This window comes from Triturus cristatus, chromosome 6 (genome assembly GCF_964204655.1).
Source record: "Triturus cristatus chromosome 6, aTriCri1.1, whole genome shotgun sequence".
In the NCBI taxonomy this organism is placed as follows: domain Eukaryota; kingdom Metazoa; phylum Chordata; class Amphibia; order Caudata; family Salamandridae; genus Triturus; species Triturus cristatus.
In genome coordinates this window covers 1,815,946,421-1,815,969,748 of record NC_140589.1, presented here as the reverse complement: position 1 = coordinate 1,815,969,748, position 23,328 = coordinate 1,815,946,421, and the positions used below count along the sequence as shown (strand labels likewise).

At 44.3% G+C, this 23,328-nt stretch overlaps 1 protein-coding gene across 3 annotated transcripts in view; it reads right to left on the bottom strand.

The window, feature by feature from the left end:
* The window catches only part of LOC146822081 (fucolectin-like), a 120,719-nt gene that overhangs the window by 87,095 nt on the left and 10,296 nt on the right, over positions 1–23,328 (bottom strand). For all 3 annotated transcript variants that reach the window (XM_085613181.1, XM_085613182.1, XM_085613180.1), the window contains exon 2: positions 22,671–22,738. In XM_085613181.1, the coding sequence (XP_085469307.1) occupies positions 22,671–22,737 (67 nt within the window). In that variant the 5' untranslated portion in view covers position 22,738. The remainder of the gene's footprint in view (positions 1–22,670; positions 22,739–23,328) is intronic.

Below are 23,328 nucleotides of genomic sequence, written 5' to 3'. Positions count from 1 at the left end.
TTCAATCTAGCCACAACTTCTGCAGACACTCCAGTCTACTATTTCTGCCATTAATTACCATTCTGATAAGCTGGACCTGCAACTTGACCTCCTGAACTCGCTTGCGGTCTTTACAGCAGGGATTGACTGTAAACTCGACAATTTAAATAAATTAATCCTTAGAGCTCAATCAACTGCCCATCTCGCTCAATCTGTTTGCTGTTGTTCCTCTATCACAGACAATCTGTCTTCACTTCCAACCTTTCTCAATGCTGTTTTAATGGAGATCAAAGGGCTCACTGCTAGCCCACATCTATGCCAACCATCAGTAAAAGCAATCTCTCTTCAAGACTCCGAAGCCTCCATCGTCCAACCCCAAGATGCGCACATCATGTCAATTGGCTCTAGCCCCGAGCACGCAGGCCCTCGGTTGGCTATTAGTCCCTTAGTGACGATAAACAAAAATGATTCTCGTGCTTGTGATGACCTTAATTGCCCCTCATCGAAAGTGCATATTTTGTCAATAAGCTTACGTTCCGAGCAGGCAGGCTCACCACCTTTGTCCACCTCGGCAGCCATTTCCACCATTGTGTCACATCCAGCCAATGGAATCATTGACCTGGATGCAACTCAGCCTCTATGTCCTCTTAGCAGGAGGGAAAGGAAGCACCGCTGGAAGCAGTGAAACAAAATCAGCAGGAACTCATCTTCCATCACTCGCAATCCACAGTTTACAAAAAAAAGAACACAGCCTCCCATGCCCAACGAAGAAGAAAGCAGCCCCAAACGCATGTCTCATCACAGGTTCAAACTGAAAGATCAGAGCCTGTTGGCTCAAATCCTTTGCCAAGCTTGCCCGGAATCGGTTTGCACCAACCACCAAGGCAAATTGGCTCACGCTTTGAAAGCTTAACATTACGGGCAAACCAGGTAGACACGGGGTTCCAGTAGGGCCAGGGTTCACGTGAAATCTAGGCTGCCTCGCTGACCTGCCCAGGTTAATAGTGAACCTACCGAGTTATGATCATAAGGGCCTGGGAAACCCTGAGCTGACCGTCTAAAACAATTCACACCACTGAGCCTCTTTTGACTCTTCTTTCAGAGAAGGACCCCTCGGGAGTTCCATCTCTGCCACCCTCCACACAGATCACCCACAGTTCTCCTAGAAGACATGTACCATCAAAACAAGCAGCCCTGCAACTCTCAACTGTTGTTTGTCCCGGAATACCACACAGAAGGCCCTCATGACATTTTAAATAAGGAAAATATAACAAGGCTACTGACGGCCATCCCTGAGTTCAGCTGTTTGGAATCAGATGGCATTGTGTCAATTAAATATCTGGCAACTAGGGCCAGAAGCTACACTCACGACCTTTGCCTTGGTGACCCTCGCACAGTCTATTCTATCCAGAACAGAGGCTTTCAATGCGTGGGGCATCAAGATCAGCCCCCTTAAAGTAATTGGCTACCTTTTGGTTCTGGCAAAAACCCCAGACACTACGAGAGGTGCCCAGGAAAGAGCCATAGTCAATCCTAAAAAATGCCCTGGGCAGTACCATCACAACCTCTAGCGATCAAAGGGTCACTACAAATGACCTTTTAAGAAATGACTGGAATTGGATGCTGTCAACCCTGTCCCGTAGGCGCTCAGAATGAATCAAGATATGAGCACGCTCTCATCCAGAGTCATCATCTCTATCTTTGTGCTCCTGGAATGTCAGTGGCTTCTCACAGAATCTTCAGTCCCCCTATCTCACAGCCTTTCTGAGGGACTTTGAAATCATTGCCCTACACTAAACATGGTCTGTGTGGAGTCATACTATCACCGGCTTTATCGAGCTCAGTAAATCGGCTTCCAGAGAGCACAAGTACGGTAGATCAAAGGGTGGTCTGACAGTATACATTTCTGCAAAACTGCAGGTGAAAATGGAACCAATATTATTTCAAAATACCTTTTTTTTTTGCAGTTTTTTATAGTGCGAACTCAACCCGAATGTATCAGAGGTCTTTACATGAGCACCAGTTGCATTACAGACGGGCACAATAATTTTTAGGCATGGGGATATTAAGTGATTAGCCAGAATCACATGATGTTTGAGTCTCCTGCCAAACTCAAACAGGATTCCCCAGCTTCAAAGTCGGCCACCCTAGCCATTAAGCCACACATTGGTTACAAGAATAACAATTTGCAACTGGAGACCACAGCGCTCGCTTGTGCTGATTAACTTCTAAACCAATCCGAGTGCAAGGGAGCCTAGGTCAAAACATAACTGGCTAATATTGGTCCTGTGTGACCTGGCCGGGGAACTTTCGCTAACTATCTGATTGCATGATAACAGATGAATTTAACACGAACCTCCTCCAAGATGCCCACAAGGTCAATGATGAGATCTCTCCTGAGGGCTTCCGGAACATTGTTGAACAAATCAGGCCAAAGGGCTGCTCACGAAGCTCGCTACGGGAATTCCTCATCCTGCAGCTCAGCAACATGGACTTGAAAGTACTAAATGGCCGGTTGTTACAGGACATCCCCCCACTTGGTCAAGAACCGATTAAAAACTTGTTCCTATCTCAACTACACCATATAAACCGGAAATGTTCCCCTCAGTGGAAAGCTACTGCAAAGTTCCGCGCACCGAGAGGAACCACTGCCCCCAGTTCACAAGAATACATTTCATTCTGTCCCACCACACCATAGCCTGTGACACAAGCAAGAGTATTTACACCAAAAACCTCAGGCTCCTGGAAGGGAGAGATGACAAAATCATGGCTGAATGTATAAGATCACCCCCAGGGTCAGACTTAGGTGACATCTTGCCGATTGTTGAGTAAACACATTTTATTAACCAACTTCTCATAAAATTTCCATGATCAGCTACAAACCTTGTTCAGTAATACAATCACACCAAGTCATTTTCCCCTATGGCAACATTTCAATGCCTAAAGAAAGCTCACAACACTGCCAAGAAAGGAGTTAAAAAGAAAACCAGGAATAAAGAGCAAATCTAAGTATTCAAGCTGGTGCAGAAAAATTATAAGCATGCTGTTCATACAAAGAAGTCTAGTCCCTCAAACCACTTCCTGGCGATTCTCCTATGTGAGAGCAAGAAATACAACTCAAGGACCTCTGAGCCTTGGTGAGCAGGCAAGTGAATGGGTCTGTCAGGACCGGCTGTGCGACCATCACTGAATCAAAATGTTCATCTTTCCTCCTCAGGCATTTCACATCAAGCGGCGACTTAGATCGCTAAATGGACGGGAGATTCCCTAGCCCAAATGTACCCACCACCTCAGCTATGCCCCAAGATCGAGACTGCCTGTCCCTTGCCCCCATGGATTCACCATCTTTGTTGAGTCGGCTGCAACAGGTTATGTCAAAGGCCAGGTCAGATGGAGTCCCTGGGCCTAACGGCCGCCCTCAGGGCCTTGTCAAGCAGGACATCCCTTTCTGGGCCGGCAAGCTCTTGTTGCTTTTTGGTTACTGCTTGAGGAGCTCGGCAATCCCGGAGACATGGTGTGGGGCTATCATACAACACATTTACAAAGGGGGCCTAAATCAGATCCCAGTAATTATAGACTGACTGCGCTTCTGGACAACAAAGCAAAATTAATTGCCAGTCTACTGCTGAAGAACCTGCAGCAATGGGTGGAGATGAGCAGGCTTTACAGCAACATCTGGTACACTAGTCAACTTTTTAGTCATATCTATTTTATCGGCCAAAGCAATCACAGCCTGTTACGTTACTGTTTCATAGACTTCAAGGTGGCATTTGACCGTGTGCCCAAGGTGGGCACTCCGGTCCAAAGTAAAGAAATGGGGCATGCTATATAAACTTCAAGAGCCCATTATCCAGTTACATTCCAAAACCTGGATTTGCATTACACTAGCTGATGGAGCCTGCGCGACAAGAAAAATCTCTACCACGTGGGGTGTAAAGCAGGGGTGTGTGTTAGCCCCCGTCCTTTTCAAACTGTTTATTTCTGACCGGTCTAAATCCCTTGATACTATCAACAGCCACTCCCCAAATATTGACAGGGAACACATCAGCAACCTGCTTTGTGCAAATGGCCCTGTTCAGCTGTACATGAGTATGGTTGCAGCATTGTTAAACCAGTTGCACTCCCAAAACTGCCTCTAACAGCTTGGAGGTTAACCTAAAGAAAACCAAAGTTGTTACACTCGGGAGGAAATCTTACCGGGGGATGGCTGGTTCTGCAACGGCAATGAGATCACAAAGAATCACTCTTATTAAGAAATACTTGGGGTTCTTATTGACCCAAGAGGCTCTAACGCTCAGCAACAGAAGGAAGTTGAAACAAAGGCTCTGGCCCTTCAGATGTCTCTGTCAAAGTAATCAAACTCGATGTGGGCGCCAAACCTTTTCCCTCTCCTGAAAGTCATGAGGGCAAAAATGATTCCATCACTGTTTTACGGTAGTGAAATACTACTGGGTAAAGATGGCAATCTTCTAAACTAACTTGTAACCAGGATATATAATTTTGTCCTTCACTTACTGAGATTGTCTTCCGCTGCCCATATTGGGCTGGAACTGGGTCTTTACGATCAGCGGGCTGCTAGAGCTGGCACCTTTCGGGCTGAGGAAACCGCACAACCAGTTCCTTGAGGACTGACTAAGTACCCTGCATGTGAGAACATTGGGTCTTCAACCTGAGTCAACCCGTGTTTAAGCAATGCATCAAATTATGTGTACACGTCTGTTCATATCACTCTGACAGGAAAGGATCAGCATCAGTTTTAGTCACAGAATTTTGCCCTCTGTAATCCACACCAAACTTCAGTTCAGGTGTGGTGTCTGGTGAGGCAGTTTTGGTACCAGTACCACACGACTGGACCAGGGGCTACTGGAGGGTTCTTTCACCCCCAACTCCAGCATCTTGGAAATTTTGCTCTTGATGCTGGCTCTCACCTTATCCTACAACCTGTAAGATTTATTTTTGACAGGGAGATTGTCCACGTGTCCACATCATGGGTACACAGGTGGGTAATCCCAGGAGTAAGGGTAAAAAGAGACAATTACTGTTCCAACGCTTTGTGACAATTGCTGTGCTGTTTAAGAGTCAAAGTGGGGGAAAGGATTATTCTTTCTACAGACCCATCCTTCTCCTTGGAAGCCAAGTGGTCAGGGAGAAATTCACTCAATTTTTTCTCCGCTCCATCCGTCACCATGGTGAGCTCAGACTTCTCAAAGTGTGTTTTGAGGTGATTGATGTGAAGCATCCTATGGGGTTGCCTTGGGGTCTTAACGTCCACCACATAAGTGGCCTTACCCTTCCTCACAATTACCTAATAAGGCCCAGTCCAACAGTCCTGAAGCACACTCAGCTCCGTGGGTTGGATGACCCTCACTTTCTGCCCAGGCTGTAATTCCACAGCAGTAGAATTTTAGTCATTCCACTCCTTCATTACAGCCTGGCTGGCTTCCAAGTTGTCAGAAGCTTGCTTCCACAACTTAGCCATTTGGCTACGAAAGGCTAGCATGTAGCTTACTGCATCCTGGGGAATTTTCCTGGGAACTTGCTCCCACCCTTCCTTTACCAAGCTGAGAGGTCCAATGACAAAGGTGCTGAAGCTCACTACATTCTGCTGTAACTCCCTGTAGGAAAACAACAGGCCGATCAAGAGGATATCCCACTTTTTCCTCATGCAGACCTCTTATCATACATTACAGTGTCCTGTGGAATCTCTCAACAAGCCCATTAGTTTGCTGGTGCAAAGGTATGAAGAACTTGTAAGTAACCCCACACTCTTTCCACTGTAACTGCATATATGCAGACATGGAGTTCGTGCCCCTGTCAGATGCAACTTCCTTGGGGAAACCCACTTGGATAAAAATCCCCATCAGAGCCTTTGTCACCGCAGGTGCAGTGGTGGTCCTCAGAGGGATTGTCTCTTGGTACCGGGTGGCATGATCCACCGGGACCAGGATGAACATGTTGCCTGAAGCAGTCCATAGGCCCAACAACGTTGACGCCCATCCTTTCAAAGGGGGTGCTAACGGCAGACAGTGGTTGCAGGGGAGCTTTTAATTTTTTCTCTGCCTTCCCACTAACCTTGCAGGTCACACAGGTCCTAAAGAACATATCTGAGGATGTCCTGGATCTTGGGTTAGTAGAAATGTGGGGCAAGTCTTGCAATGGTCGTTTAATGGCCCAAGTGTCCTGTTCTTGTGAGCCAGCTCCATTAGGAAGACTCTAGCATTGGGGAACCACCAAGGACCTTGATATCCCATGCAAAGGAGCCTTAGGTTCACTGTAAATGAGGTCATCATCCCAGTTAATATGAGACATAATCTGCTGCTTGTGCTTTGGCGTGGTGCCTCATGCCTTCAAGCATTGGGCACTCCCTCTGTGCCCTACTGAATTCCTCCCTGGTGGGTACTCTATCTACATGTCAATCATCAGGTGTAGGCAGATCCCACAGGGTACACACTGTACAGAAAAACACACAGACACACACACACACTCACACACAGGGAACACACACACAGGAAACACCCAGGGAGCACACAGATACAGACTAATAGATAACTTGTGCTCACACTCTGGTAGCTTGGCACAGAGCAGTCAGGCTTATCTAAGGAGGCAATGTGTAAAGTATTTGTGCAACACACACACACACACACACACAGTAACACAATGAAAACACCAAAAAAAGACTCCATAATGGTTTAGAAAAATAGGCAATGATTTTATAAATATATCAAGCCCAAAGAGACAAAAATCCAATAAGTAGAAGATTGAGTTATAGATTTTTAAAGAATAAAAAGAGTTCTAGCGCTGAGAAGCAATACGTGCTAATGGGGGGTTATCTGATCGTGCTGGACCAGCGAAAAGTCAATAGCTCAGACCTACCACCATGGAGCACAGGCCAGCTACATGACCAATGCAGGCCTCAGTGAGCAAAGTACCTTATCCTGGTTGCAACAGCGAGATGTGGGGTGCAGTCGATTGATGAGTTGATGTCGATCTTGCAGTGGTGGCGTTGCATCGGTTCCGTTGAAGAAGCGCTGAGGCCGAGATGCGTTGGTTCCGAGTACGATGCTCTAGGTTTCTCCACGCAGTCAAAGGATGTTTCAATCTCTGTAGACTGCTGTGGCGGCGATGCGTGGTTCCGTGCATTGGTTTCTGCAGGCGCTGTGGCGGTTCAGATGCAATGTGCCAGGTTCTGCTCCTGCCACAGGTACAATGCGCCGATTCCTGATCACACAGTCAGCGGATACATCAGTGCCTCTGAAGCAAGTATCTGGGTCCACTTTCAGTGAACCAGGCACAAGAGCAGGGGCTTTGATTTCCCTGAGTCTCAACAACAGGAGGCAAACTAACAAGCCCTTGGAGTACACTTTGGGGTGCAAGGCAAAGTCTAGCTCTCCCACAGTAGGGTCAGACAGCAGCAGGGCAGCACAGCAGAAAAGCAGGCCTTCCAGGTCAGCAGTCCAGTGTCAGTCCTTGATACAGAACAGAAGTTCTTGTGATAGAGTCCAGTTGTAGGTTTAAAAGTGTCTGATTTGGGAGGGTGTTGAAGACCCAGTACTGCCATTGAAGTGGGGGTGCCTTCAACAAAGGTTCTTTGAAGTGCACAGAGGTCCTTTCTTTCCAGCCGTGGCTCCAGACTATCAGAAGGAAGTAATCAGCCCTTTGTGTGGGGACATGGCACTGCCTATTCAGGTGTACATGTCAGGCCCTCCCTCCCTTCCTGCCAAGCAAGAGACATCAGAATGCAGTTGAGTACTCAGACACACCTAATCTTCCTGTGTTTGTGGCTGTCTAGAGGGAATGCACAAAGTGTAACTGTCGCCGACCCCAGACTTGTATTGAAGACAGAATGCAAGCACACAGAGCTGTAAGAGCAGAGGAATGCCCACCTACACTTGCTCACCTTCTTAAAGTGGCATTTCAAACATTGTAATGTCAAATCCAATTTTATCAGCATAGTAGATTCGTTATTACCATTTCAAAGGTATAAAACATGACATAGCTACCCCTTCTCTAATCAGGAATTACAGCTTAAAATTGTATAATGGAATTGCTAATGTTAACCTATAAGAGGATTAGGCCTCACAGTAGTGAAAAGCTAATTTGGTTGCTAAGAGATACATGACCTACCTTTTCCTTACACAGCATGCTGCCCTATAGGCTTCCTAGGGCCTACCTTAGGGGTGACATATGTCTAAGGGGAGTATAAGGCTTGGCACAGGGTTTTAAATGCCAAGCCAAAGTGGCAGTAACACTGCACACACAGGCTCTGCAGTGGCAAGCCTGAGACAGGTTTAAAGGGCTACTTGTGTGGGTGGCACAATCAGTGCTGCAGGCCCACTAGTAGCCCTGGGTATATGGTATACCACTTTACAAGGGACTTACAAGTAAATTAAATATACCAATTTTGTATACACCAATGTTAACATGTTTAAGGGAGAAGAGCATGCACTTCATCACTGGTCAGCAGTGTTAAAGTGCTCAGAATCCTAAGGCCAAAAAAAGAATCAGCAAAAAGAGGAGGTGAGCAAGGAGAGCATTTGGGGGAAGACCATGTAGTGCTAGAGTCACTCTTGTGGTTTGACGCCTGGTGATGACCTTTGACTGCCATTATTTTATCTGAATTTAGTGTGTTATTTGATCCTAGTCTGAATGTACGATGGTCCTGCATATGCCTGTTTCACTTACAGGTTTCTTTCTTGTAATCTTGCAGTCTTTCAGTGGGAGCTGTCACAGAGTAGGACAGCCTTGCCAAGAATAGCTTTTCTGCATGCACAGCAGCGCTTGCAAGTTGCCTGGGTTATTCACTTTCAAGGTCTTTTTGTTTTTGTGAGGGATTGCTTATGCACTCGGAAGGCTTAGATAAAATCGACAAGATAAAATCTGGAACATGCGAGATTTGGAGAAGGAGACGTGAGAACTCCTTTCTGCCATGGGAATGCTTGCTTGGAACCTAGCTAGTTCTGGTAAGATTCCTATTGCCCCGGGGGGAGGTCTTTCCCGAACATTCTAATGTGTTTAAAGGTGAGGGTTGTAGACTCCAGAGACCGGGAGTTTGGAATCTGAGTGGGGGCGGAGACATCTACCTCAAGAGAGTGGAACTCTGGTTGCTGAGGTTCTTAATCACAGCTGTTTACTTCCCCAGTCTGAGATGCAGTGTTTGAACCAGGTGATGTATTGAGTTTTTGTTATTGGCATGGTGAGCAAAGAAACAATGGATTTAGGCCCAGATCTCTGTACTGGGGTGAATGTATGACATTTTTCTGCATTCTGTCCATCAACAGTTCTTTTTGCATTTGTCACCCCAAGTGGGATGGGTATGCTCAGACGTGAGTCCCGTGCTCTCCATGCCAATGGAATCAAGCTATCCTGGCTGAGGAGGGGTGAAACCCCGAAACCGGTCCTAGGATGCTTGTTTCCAGTCCAGGGAGGACCTGGCCTGGCAGTTCGGGCTGGACTGTTCCCATTGGGCACAGGGTCAAGACTGATTTGCATATGGCTGGGTCCAAACTGGAATGGCATGGTGAGCAAAAAAACAATGGATTTAGGCCCAGATCTCTGTACTGGGGTGAATGTATGACATTGTTCTGCATTCTGTCCATCAATAGTTCTTTTTGCATTTGAGTTTTTGTTATTGCCATGGTGATGTTTGGCCAGTGGCTTTGATCAATTGAGGTATTTTCTTTGTGATGTGGGAGTGAGTTGAGGTGCACATCCAAAGTAATCATCTGATGTATATATATATATATCTTTCTGATCTCTTGCAGGACGTCCAGTGTATTTGCTTGAGTCTTATCTCATATCATTTGCTGCTTGTTTATTAATCAGTATTATGAATGCATTATATTTACCAAGTGTGTTATTATTGCTTGCATATAAACATATATATATCTCTGTGTATTTGAATCTTGTGCATTTGGCATCTTGGAAAGCCTTTCTGTTACAGAGCATTGTGTAAAATAAAACCCCAAGCCTTATTCTAAAACACTTTTCTAAAGGTAATGTGTTAAAGTCTTTGCTTCGCCGGTGTTGACATTTTCAAGAAGGACGAGGAATCCATGAGCCAATAAGAGCTCCACGTAAGTGCATCGGCAGGTGAGGAGGTGGATGTACTAAAGCCCCTCTACCTTGAACATTATTTGCGGATATTTTGGACACAGAACTAGAAATCTGGGGTTACGTATTGAACCGTTCAAGAATATACGGCAGTCGGAAACAGTGATTATTCAAGTCTGTTTAAGAAGGGGGTCCACTAGCAGACCCCTTTTCGAGTCTGCAAAAGAAAAACAAGAATAAGTGCAAATATCCACTCCCTTTCATTCAGGGTATAACAACCTAATAAACCACAAAGAAAAGTGAACATAATGACTGTCTTGATAAAGATGGAATAATCAGATACCCATCAAAACACGTTGACGCATTTCTGTACATTATCCCGAGGACAAGTTGGACCTGTAGATACAAAATAGAGTATATGTATCCAGGCTAATCTTGCTAAAAGTATTCCTAGGGAATTGTTGAGCTAAAAGACAAAGTATACTGTCTATCATTGTTCTTTTCCCTATTTTCTAGGGTTCTCTGTGGTTAAAAGTGTTATAAGATGTTATGTTATGTCCTGATCTGATGAATTGTATTGTTTTTAATTATGTTGAACTGATGCATTGTGTTGTATTATAGGTGTTTTTACTACATAAATTGTGTTTTTAATAACATTCATATGTACTAAAGAAATACATTGACTCTTTTGCACTGTATGTTAGAGTGTTGTCATTGCTTGAGTGTGTCAGGGTTTTTCAGTGAGATTTTTTTTTAAAGTTTATCTATGTGCTTTATATGAATCAAGAATTCCACTAATGATAGGGTGTTGTTGTTGATTGAGTAAATCAAGGGACAATTTGTTTTCTGTTCTCGCCGGGTGTTGAGCCATCGTGTGGGAGCTGTTTTATCTGATAGACGAAGCAAAACAGACCACCCTAAGGCTGACAGGTCTAACATGTACCTTGGTGATATATCTTCAAGGTCCATATATGTGGAGTTAGTAACTCTACATTACCTCTATAACCACTTACCTTATGTTTTCCCTCATGTGGAAATATGGATTTTTATGATCAGTTATGTCCCCTATCTTGGACCCCAACGGTTCTATGTGCATGTTACAAGTACATGTATGTTCCCTCCAGTTCCAGTTATGAAGACGCAAATACATGTGTGTCCACCGTCAACATGTCCTCTTTCAGATCCGCCATGAATGGGCTGGATATTCGATTCCTAAGTACGAAAGGCCACCGACTTTTTACGGCTCAGTTACTCCATTTTGCAGTTCAGGCGAGTAGGCCCTGATTCTGCCATCAAGCCTTTCCCTGCTTTCTGCCTCTGACAGCTTCAGCTTGAGCTCGCATCTGTATCCATGAACTTTGTCCTACTCCCTGTGCAGCTAACGGTGCCTGCCTCGGCTGGTCTGCCTGCCTGCCAAAACTGTATTTCACCTTCGAGTTATCTGCTTCGCTCCTCAGCCGATGCATTCCTGTCTAGTAGTTTAGGTAAACATTTCCTTCAGCTACTGAGAAAAGGGCCCGGCTTCTCTGTCTTCATGCAAGTAATTCATAGCCCTGTTACCATGGAAAGATTTCTGCCCCTTGCATCTCATGTAGACACTTAGACGTTTGTGCACGCACACACAGTCAGTATAGAATAGATTTTGTCCAAGAGTCCTTCCTTTGTGGATAACATAGTTCTTTAAACATAGGATGTTAGATATGATTTGGGATTAGGTTGACTTGACCCCCCAGACTTCTTGTCTCCACATGTAGAGCTAAATGTCAAGTCCCCTTCACCCCCTAGTTGCACGTCAATTACACGTCATGCTGCTGCGCGCGCATCTCTGCCAAGTATTTCTGCTGACATTGCGAAATTATTTCATAGGTCCACCCATATGTGACATCACAACCAATGACGTTTCTTTGTTACTCCCAATTACGCCTCTTTTCATTACGCATGTGAAATGTTATCTTTGCTATCAATTGTTACGCCTCCTGCATTTGTTTCATTGTAATGTATGTTCTATAAAAGCGATTACTTGTCAATAAAATGTTGTACTTCACTTCCTGAACCCCCGTGGTGACGGAACATGGAGGCCCCGATTCGAATCGTCCATTTGGAATAAAGCCCATTCTGAAACCTCTTATACCACGGATTCTGCCTCTTATTTTACTGAGCTATGTTTAATAAGATTCCGTATCAAATTCAGTTCCGGTAATTAAATTATTTACCACAGGATTGGCGCCCGAATAGGGACACTTTCTCATCTCACGAGCCGGTGGTGCGTTGCAGGCCCGGTCTCCTGCCACAGCTGGACGGACAATAACGCGTACCAGCAGGATTTCCTGTATCTCCCTCCGGTCAAGCGGGGGCGACTGAGGCTGCGATCAACCCAGACGAGGCGGTGAGAAGTGCGAAGTATCCCGACCAGAGCCTAGCTGAGAGAGCAAGATCCGAGGTATACAGAGGCCCACCAGGTTTCCGAAGTCCCGAAGTCCCGAAGTTTCCGATGCTCCGAATTTCCGAAGTCTTTCGAGTCAAGTTCAGTTCAGTTCCGTTCTGAGGCCTTCCGTTCCGAGCTACCCGGTGAGTACCATTGCTGGGGAGGCGTTCTGACGTGCACATAGGTTGTGCCGGTCAAGACGGGTTTGGGTACACAAATCCGGTCTGCACTGTTTTAGCAGTGTATATGTACTGTTTAGCAGTATATCAAGTATTCCGAAGTATCTAGTTATTGTCGAGAATTATGCTTAGTGACTAGTTTTCTAGACTCTCATCATTTTTTTGTTCATTTAAATGCTAAATGTTAAATGTGTTAATACGTTCTGCATATTGTGGTATGAATGACTGTTCATTATTGTGCTTTTGTATTAAGTGTGTTCAAGATTAAGTATCAGATCAGTTGTCAATATGCCGCTCTTTTCGAAATTAAGACAGATCACAACTAGGAAAGGGGTACTCGAGGAAGCTGTTCCTATTCCTCCTAGGGACACTCCAGGGCACTTCATGTATCACAAACATGGCTTAGACGCCATATTATTTCTTGATTTATGGGTGGACTACACCAAGGAATTACCAGAAAGTCAGAGGTGGCCCGCAGCTGGGACCTGGGATGCAGAGTGCATTATGAAAGTAGAAGAGGAGTTATGGAAAAGGAAAGCTAGACAGTCACAGAAAGACGCCGTTGAGTTATGGCGTAAAGAATCGCATAGACGTACCGAAAAAGCACTAAGACAGAAAGAGAAAAGTAAGGAAAATTCAAATAAAGTTCGAGAAAATCTGTTAATAGAAGAGGGTACACGAGTAAAATCAGAACAAGTAGATAGACAAAGACATGCCCTTATGAATGGCATGTATCCCCTTCTGGCCGAAGGATTACCTAAGGCTACTCCGGAGATACCAAAAGACTTGCCACCACCATTGTTTCCGATAAAGGCACATCCAAAAGGGCATCCCAGAACCGCAGAAGATGTTTTTCTTTCCTCATATTTAGATGACGCAGCTCCCGAGTATGCTAACCCCGCACCACCTAGACCGTCTGCTGGGGGGGTTCAACGTCAAGACCATGTATCTGTATCTGTGCAACAACAAACTCCGACACAAGCTTCGGCAAGCACATCTGTTTCTACATCTGTTCCCACAGCCGTTTCTACAGCTGTGTCCACACCTGTAGTTGCTGTAGCACGTTCAACGAATCCTTTCACGCCCAGTACCCCAGATGGGGCTACCGGAGGTGCTACCAGCGTGTATTCTACGCCACCCAGAATAAATAAACTTACTTTTCAAGAATCAGCACATCCAGGTACGCCCAAACTTATAAATACCCGCACGCTTAAGGAACTTCTAGTAGATTGTAGATATGACCCGGTGCCCGGCAAAGAGGACGAAATGGTCCTGGCATCATTACGTATCAGACGAGCTGCGATGTTTCTAGGGAAGCTACCAGGAATGACTATGCATCTAGATAATATATATCATTTTGTTCAAACAGGGAGAGATTCTGAAAGTATTAACAGAGCTATGGAATACCAGAAAGTGGAGATACAGGGGGAACTGTTACGTTTCCTCATAAATTGTGTGATCAGAAATCAAGACCGACCGGGGGTAAACCCGGAAGTAATGCAAATTCTTACGAGATGGAGCCAGAATATATCAGATGGGAAACATGATAAGCAAGCATGTATAGTAGCCATGTGCCGAAAGATCAGAAAAGAAATAGAACGAATACATGAAGAGAGATTGGAGGTAGACGAGTTTGAGCAAGACGAGGGGGGAGAATCAGAATTATCCGCAAGACAGTCAGAAACCATAGCCTATGTAGGTAGAGGAAGATCTTGTAATAATACTAGATGTTTTACTGATCCGATACGTCCGATATGTCCAGATAATAACAGAACTTATCCAACACCTATAATAAATATGAGGTCTCCCGAACATTCATTCCAAGCCGCTGACAAAGTACTCCGAGAACGAAGGGGTTATCACCTACTCGATTCTATGGATGAACAAGAACTAGCAAGGTCAGCCGTTCACTGGATTGACAGTCCCGGAAAATATGGTGATGAAACAGTAGCACACACGTTTTTGAACCTCAGCCCAGATGAACAGCGTTTAGCTGGGATTTATATGATTCAACAACTTCATATATTGTATAAGCACCAACATTCCGATCCTGGTCCCTTATCTGATATATTAACTGAATTACTCACGAATAGATGGAGAGGTTCAGGTACTAAGTTAATTAGAGAAATACTAGAATCCAGAAAGCAGTACATTCTTTTTGTATGTCCAGAACATGTCTCACTACCCATCAAGGAAAGAACGCCGTATTACATAGACAGACAGAATCCCTTGCGAGAAGTGCACCCAATAAAAGGCGATGACAATGAGTTTAAACGTGTATTTGTATACACACCCATATCTAAAATAGAATTGTTAGAAATGAAGAAAGTAGTACCCAGTCATGACAAAGACCCAGCGGGTTTTCACCGAGAAATTAAAGACATGTTACTGATGGGAGAGTATACCTATCCTGACATTATGACAATATTAAAGGTATTAATGCCTGCTGGCATTTATGAAAAACTTAAGGAAAAAGAGTGGGAAGTGGGAGACCAAAAGATAGACTGGACAGCATTAGAAGCAGAAGAAAAGGCCCGAACTGCAGGTTCAGGGCTTGGGGATAAAGTTAAAGCACTACCAGGTTTACTAGTACAGGTACTGCCACGTTTATTAACTACGAAAAAGGAAGATTGGGGTGCAATCTCAGCCTGTAAACAAAAACAAGATGAAGATACCAGTGACTTCTATGCCCGATTCGAAAAATGTTTTGGTATAAATAGTGGTATAAAAGCAAGTAGTGAATCATATCCACATCTGTTTGTGACAAAATTAGTGGAGAATTCCTTGCCTCAAGTAAAGAACAGAGTATTGAAATTCGAGAGTACCTGGCAAGGTAACACCCCATCACAAATGTTACAAATGTTACAGTACCATCACAATAGAATTAGAGAAGAACAAGAACATGAACAAAGACGTATGAAAGACACAAAAATGAAAATGCTAGTTTCCCAGACAGTTCCAGCGGATGGTCACAAAAAGGGTGTGACACATTCCGGAGAGTCAGCAGTTTCTGTAAAAGGGACATGCAATTATTGTAAACAGCCAGGTCATTATGTACACGATTGTCCAGTCCTGAAACGTAATATCGCCGTAGGCCTTGCAAAGGAAAGACCACGACCACCTAGACAGGATCAGAATGAACAAGGAGCTCCGCAGCATGCACAGTCCATGCCAGCTCCGCAACAGTCTATGCCAGCTCCACAACAGTCTGTACAGTTTGTGCCAGCTGCACCAGCGCTGCCTGTTGCTGCTACACAAACCACGACACGACAAATGTATCAGACCGCACAGTATGAATATCCTGAGTATCAACGATACGCATGAACCAGCCTAGAGAGGGAAGTTGACTTACCCCTTATCGAGGTCCCTGTAGATCAGGAAGGACCTTATGTGCACAGTGAATTATTGGGACAAGATAGGAAATTTTTACTTGATACAGGGGCAAGTCGAACAACAATAAAACGTAGTGAAGTTCCAGGGGCACCCCTCTCAGGCTCACAGAATATTTCCCTTGGTTTTTCAGGAAAACCTATTGTTAATGAAGTATCACAGCCTCTTCCACTTACGATTGGACCCTTGACACGAACTACAGATTTATTGCTTACTAAATCATGTCCAGAAAACTTGTTAGGTATAAAAACTTTGAAAGCTCTAGGAGCGATAATATGTTGTTCTCCGGAAGGAGTAAGATTGTTTTTACGAGATTTCAAAGGTCACTATGTATCCCGAGACATGGATCCCCGACTACAGACTTTACCCACACATTTATGGGCACAAGGCCCTACTGATGTTGGTTGCATGAACATTACACCATATCGAGTTACATTAAAGACAGGAGTGGTACTACCACGAATGCGACAATACAAGTTACCACCAGATGCTGTAGTGGCTTTACTGCAAATCATTGACGAGCTTATTGCCCAAGGAGTGGTTGTGGAAACCGACTCCAATGTATGTAATTCCCCGATAATTCCGATTCTTAAGCGAACTGATCCAAAGGCCCCACCAGTATATCGATTGGTTATTGATCTGCGCGAATTAAACAAATGCATTGTGCCACAGTTCCCTGTGGTCCCCGATATCTCATCATTACTGACAGCCATTGATTCACAAGCAACGTTCTTTACTGTAATTGATCTCAAGAATGCCTTTTTCAGCGTCCCAATAGATCCGGAGAGCCAATACTTGTTCGGATTTAGTTTAAATGGACGAAGTTTTAAATTCACACGCGCACCTCAAGGATTTACAGAAAGCCCCAGCATCTATAGCCAAGCATTGAAACGAGAACTTGACAGTATACACATGCCAGTTAACACTGCACTGCTTCAGTATGTCGATGATCTGCTGATCACCGCTCGAAGCGAACCAGAATGTGAAAAAGCATCACTGACGGTTTTACAATTTCTAGCCGAAAAGGGGCACAAGGTGTCCCCTTCTAAGCTGCAATTCTGTGTCCAGCGAGTTGTTTATCTTGGACACTCGCTGTCCAAGGAGGGAAGGCAGCTTACACCCGACCGCATTCAGTTAATTGCTAACATGCCAATACCCAAGACACAAAAGGAGGTGCGGGCTTTTATAGGCCTCACTTCATACTGTAGGCAGTGGATCCCTCAATATGCATTTTTAGCGAAACCACTCATTCAGTTGACAACACAGGAGGCAGCCACATCGACTGTCCTCCCTTGGACTCAGGAACACACACTAGCTTTTGAAAGCTTAAAGAAAGCTCTATGTCAAGCACCTGTTTTAGCGACACCATGTTACCATAAACATTTTACACTCTTTGTTACAGAACGTGAAGGTACTGCCTTGTCAGTACTCACTCAGGAGCAAGCAGGATCACGCAAGCCATGTGCTTATTTCTCTAGTACATTAGATCCCGTAGCCCAGGCTTTGCCTGCGTGCCTGAAATCAGTGGCAGCCACAGCTTTAGCAATCAGACAAAGCGATGCCATAGTGTTAGGACATCCGTTGACAGTACAAGTACCGCATGCAGTAGAGGTTCTTGTGAACCGAACGCAAACACAACACTTGACCATAGCAAGACTTACAGGGTACGAATTAACATTGTTTCAGCCACATATAGAAATCAGACGCTGTAATACATTGAATCCTGCCACACTTTTACCTGTAATCGGAACAGACCCACTAGCTCATGATTGTGTTGAAGTTATTACAATAACGACGAAACCCAGACAAGATTTGACAGATGTTCCATTGTTATATCCAGACCTGACGTTGTATGTAGATGGTTCATGTATGAGAACAAGTACAGGAGATTTAGTGGCCGCGTATGCAGTCACAACAGACACTGAAGTCATTGAAACAAACTGTATAAATACTTTGTCAGCCCAAGCAGCAGAGCTTACTGCTCTGACACAAGCCTGTATTCAAGCCACAAATAAGAAAGTCAACATATACACTGATTCCCGTTATGCATTCGGAGTTGTACATGACTTCGGCGTGCTGTGGCGAGAGAGAGGTTATTTAACTTCTCACGGTACCCACATTCAGCACGGATCCCTCATTCATGCTCTGTTAGACGCAATTCATCTGCCCACTGCTATATCGATTATGAAATGCAAAGCGCATACGAAAGTTACTGATATCATTTCTCAAGGCAATGATTTAGCTGACAGAACAGCTAAACAGACTGCTCAGACTCGCACATCCGACATGACAAAGACAATAGTTCCGACACCAACACATTGTATGACGATTAAGGATCCCGCTCTTGACGTAATTGACATACAGACACATGCTACACCAGACGAGATAAAGAAATGGACCGAATTAGGAGGGATCCAAACAGACCAGGGATGGATGACGAAGGAGAAATCTGTATGGTTTCTTCCTGACTCTATGGTCCAAGCTATCATAACTACAATACACAGTCCAGCGCATCTAGGAGAGAAAGCTATGCTAGACAGTATTCAACACATTTGGTTCAACAAACATTTACGAGCAGCAGCTAAGCAAAAAGTCCGTACCTGTATGATATGTTGTCAGTTTAACCCAGGTAAAAGCATCCCCGTAGAGCAGGGTGGATTTCAGCCTCCTGATCACCCTTTTGAAGTCCTCCAGATGGATTATATCCAGATGGAACGATGTCGAGGATTCAAATATGTTCTCGTAGTTGTTTGTGCTCTTTCCCGCTGGACCGAAGCGTACCCAGTATCAGATTACACTGCCCCGACCACTGCCAAGCAGTTAGTTCGAGAATTCTTCCCACGGTACGGTTTACCACGTGTTGTCTATTCAGATAACGGCCAGCCGTTCTCATCCGAACTGATGAAACATGTTTCACTTTTGCTAGGATATCAGTGGAAGTTTCATTGTGTCCGACACCCCGAGGCAGCAGGTCTCGTGGAACGACATAATCAAACTTTGAAAATCAGATTGTCCAAAATATGTAGAGAGAAAGGTGTTGATTGGGTAGTAGCTTTACCAGTTGCACTCTTTTACATGAGAATGGTAGCGCACTCTCGAACAGGGCTATCCCCTTATGAGGTGATCTTTGGCAGACCACCGAATATGTGGGGGACGCCTATACCCCGTAAAATAACTGATGTTGACTGTAATATGCTGACAGATTACCTGGCTTCCTTGATGTCTGCACTACAATCTTGTCGTTCACAGGTAGCTGCAGCCTTTCCTGACAACACTGAGGTGAAACCCCATGACGTAATTCCGGGGGATCTCGTTTTAGTGAGGAACTTTGATCGAAAGACTCAGCTGGAGCCTAGGTGGAGGTCGCCACAACTAGTTTTGCTTACCACAAGGACAGCCGTGAAGATCGAAGGCAGAAAAGGCTGGGTGCATTCAAGTCATATCAAGAAATTTCATGGACTACCATCTGATGTAAATACCACACCTCGTGTGTCTTCACCCATTGACTCAAAGCTCCCTTTGGTTGAAACCAGTAGCCAGGAACAATATAAACTAAAACTCAGGTCTAATAAGTCGGACAATTTGATTGTTTAAGTCCTCTCCAAGGTGAAGCGGTTGAATTTGTCTCTGACATGTATCCCTTAGACCTGAATAGAGGAAAAACTCGAAAAATGTTGAAACGACATGCGTACTGTAAATCACTGCGTAGTCATTGTATAGTGACGTTATTAATTTTGTTTTTCTTGAGTCTTATGATAATCACTGCAAGTATATTGTTGCACATATATTATCCTATTTCTAAACATGTTTATAATGTTACTGCTGAACATTCTTTTAGTGACCTACCCCCGCATGAATTGTCCTATAGATTTGCGCTGCGCAATAACACTTTCATTAGTATGTTGCACCATTCCCATCAGACTAGTAATGCTACCAATTGTTGGGTATGTGGCTGACTCCCTCCCTATCAGAATTATAAGGGAGTTCTGCCCCTCTTCCCATATCCGTTTACACGCAATGGCTCCTGTGGAGCATGGTTTAGTTTAATCAATTCCTTAGATACAAACACAGCAGTTTATCAAGACAATTGGGTATGGGGAAATCTGAACTTAGTTTTACTCAAAGTCTGCTACCCTGACAAGGAGGGTCGTCCCAAAAGAACAGGAACTGATCTAGAAAATGAAGTATATGGATTAGGTAATTTTACACTTAATCTCATGATTCTGAATGTCGAATCCGAAGTTGCACCAATTTTGCCTGCCATGTCAGTGTTCCCAGCTAAGGGTGAATTGTGTGTAAGAAAGAATGGTTCCATACATATGGGCCATAGTAAATGCACTACTGTAATAGAATTCAGTGATCAAGGCAAATCTTCATTTAGAGCTTCTCGCCATTCCTACTTCATATGTGGTCAGACTGCATATATGCGTCTGCCTCTAGATTGGGATGGTACCTGTTACATTGCATTCCTTTTGCCACCTGTTTTCCTAGCTCCTCCTGATTACCACAGAAATATTCATTTAGTACACAATAGAGAACGGAGAGATCTCCCAATTGTCGACTACACTGAGACGGCATGGGAAAAGTATGTAGATTTTAATAAAGGCCTCTTTCCCTATATAGGTACAGTTACCAATAGTAAGCTAATACGTAGATTAACTAGGACTCTTGAAGCCGTAGTGAATGAAACTATTGCCGCCCTAGGCAACTTGACAGAGGAGCAGTCTGCGATGAGGATTGTTGTTCTTCAAAATCGTCTTGTCCTTGACGTCATCCTGGCCGATAGGGGCGGAGCTTGTAGGGTCATCGGATCAAGCTGCTGCGTATTCATACCAGAAAATTCGCCATCTGTATATAAAGCTATAACCCGCCTTCATAAGATTGTGAGCCAGATACACCAGAATCCAGGCACTTGGACGTGGTCCGGGTGGTTTTGGAGCGTGATATCAGCCTGGGGATGGAGAGTTCTATCCTTCCTAGGTATTGGCCTTCTTATACTATTCAGTTTCTGCTTATGCCTGCAATGTGGACCAGCGATTTGTGGTCTGTGTGCCACTTCGTGTATTCCACATCAAGGTTTTCACTCAAGATCCCGGAAGAAGAAAGAAGAACAAATGATGCTAGATGAACAGATCAATGGATTAATGAAGATTGATATCTCTTGAAGGGCAAGTAGGGGACAAGGAGGGAATGTGGAAATATGGATTTTTATGATCAGTTATGTCCCCTATCTTGGACCCCAACGGTTCTATGTGCATGTTACAAGTACATGTATGTTCCCTCCAGTTCCAGTTATGAAGACGCAAATACATGTGTGTCCACCGTCAACATGTCCTCTTTCAGATCCGCCATGAATGGGCTGGATATTCGATTCCTAAGTACGAAAGGCCACCGACTTTTTACGGCTCAGTTACTCCATTTTGCAGTTCAGGCGAGTAGGCCCTGATTCTGCCATCAAGCCTTTCCCTGCTTTCTGCCTCTGACAGCTTCAGCTTGAGCTCGCATCTGTATCCATGAACTTTGTCCTACTCCCTGTGCAGCTAACGGTGCCTGCCTCGGCTGGTCTGCCTGCCTGCCAAAACTGTATTTCACCTTCGAGTTATCTGCTTCGCTCCTCAGCCGATGCATTCCTGTCTAGTAGTTTAGGTAAACATTTCCTTCAGCTACTGAGAAAAGGGCCCGGCTTCTCTGTCTTCATGCAAGTAATTCATAGCCCTGTTACCATGGAAAGATTTCTGCCCCTTGCATCTCATGTAGACACTTAGACGTTTGTGCACGCACACACAGTCAGTATAGAATAGATTTTGTCCAAGAGTCCTTCCTTTGTGGATAACATAGTTCTTTAAACATAGGATGTTAGATATGATTTGGGATTAGGTTGACTTGACCCCCCAGACTTCTTGTCTCCACATGTAGAGCTAAATGTCAAGTCCCCTTCACCCCCTAGTTGCACGTCAATTACACGTCATGCTGCTGCGCGCGCATCTCTGCCAAGTATTTCTGCTGACATTGCGAAATTATTTCATAGGTCCACCCATATGTGACATCACAACCAATGACGTTTCTTTGTTACTCCCAATTACGCCTCTTTCCATTACGCATGTGAAATGTTATCTTTGCTATCAATTGTTACGCCTCCTGCATTTGTTTCATTGTAATGTATGTTCTATAAAAGCGATTACTTGTCAATAAAATGTTGTACTTCACTTCCTGAACCCCCGTGGTGACGGAACATGGAGGCCCCGATTCGAATCGTCCATTTGGAATAAAGCCCATTCTGAAACCTCTTATACCACGGATTCTGCCTCTTATTTTACTGAGCTATGTTTAATAAGATTCCGTATCAAATTCAGTTCCGGTAATTAAATTATTTACCACAATGCTGTCCGGGATAATAGTGTTTCTTTATATTCCTAGCCTAAATATTCAATAATATAACACCTTCAGAAGAGCAACACACATCTGGTCTTCCAGTGTCTAGGAGAGGAACCAGGTGCTCCCCAGGAGAGCACTGTGGAGGGGAATTCTATGAGATGCCAGTGCTCAAGGGCTTAAACAATGGGAAATATAATGTGAAGATAATGAAAATTTAGCTTTGTACATTGCAAAGAAACACAATAATGTCTGATAATGGCTATTTACATTACCTCGATGTACTGAATCCACGACAAGCAGCAGTGTGCAGACAAACGCAGCTGTAAGTGCAGCTTTCATTCTGCAATAGAAAAACAAATGTTTTAACAATTTAGATTTGATTGAAATTGGATAGGAAACAGAGGCCCACTGTGATCATGGGCGAGGCTAGTGAAACAGATGGAAGGGTGGAATGGGAAGACAGGAGACTCATTTGATTAGCCCACCATATATTATGACAATCACAGTTGACTGAAACTTACTTTCTCCTAGATCGGTTTTCAACTTTTAAGCCTCACAGGAGTCAGAACGCTTTGAGCAGCTTATTGCAAGATATCACAGACATATAAGAACAAAAAACGATTCACATTTTAAGTAAATGAACTATGGCAGAAATCCACCTGTAAATCGTCATTGGTAGAGAGGTAGGAGTCCCCCATAAGTTTGTGAAGAAAGGTGCTTCTATGTTAACTACGTATCTCATTGCTTTGTCATCAAGTAGTCCTTAAAGGGTGTTTTACAGAAGGCTCATGTAAGGTGTACTTCCTGCTGATGTATGCCCTTTAAATCAGACAGAATTCTGGTTTAGCAAAGACCTTTTGACTTTACTAAAATTATTGCCACTGGCTTACGTCATTGTGAGTGACAAGCATTCTGCTCTTTCACTTGAGG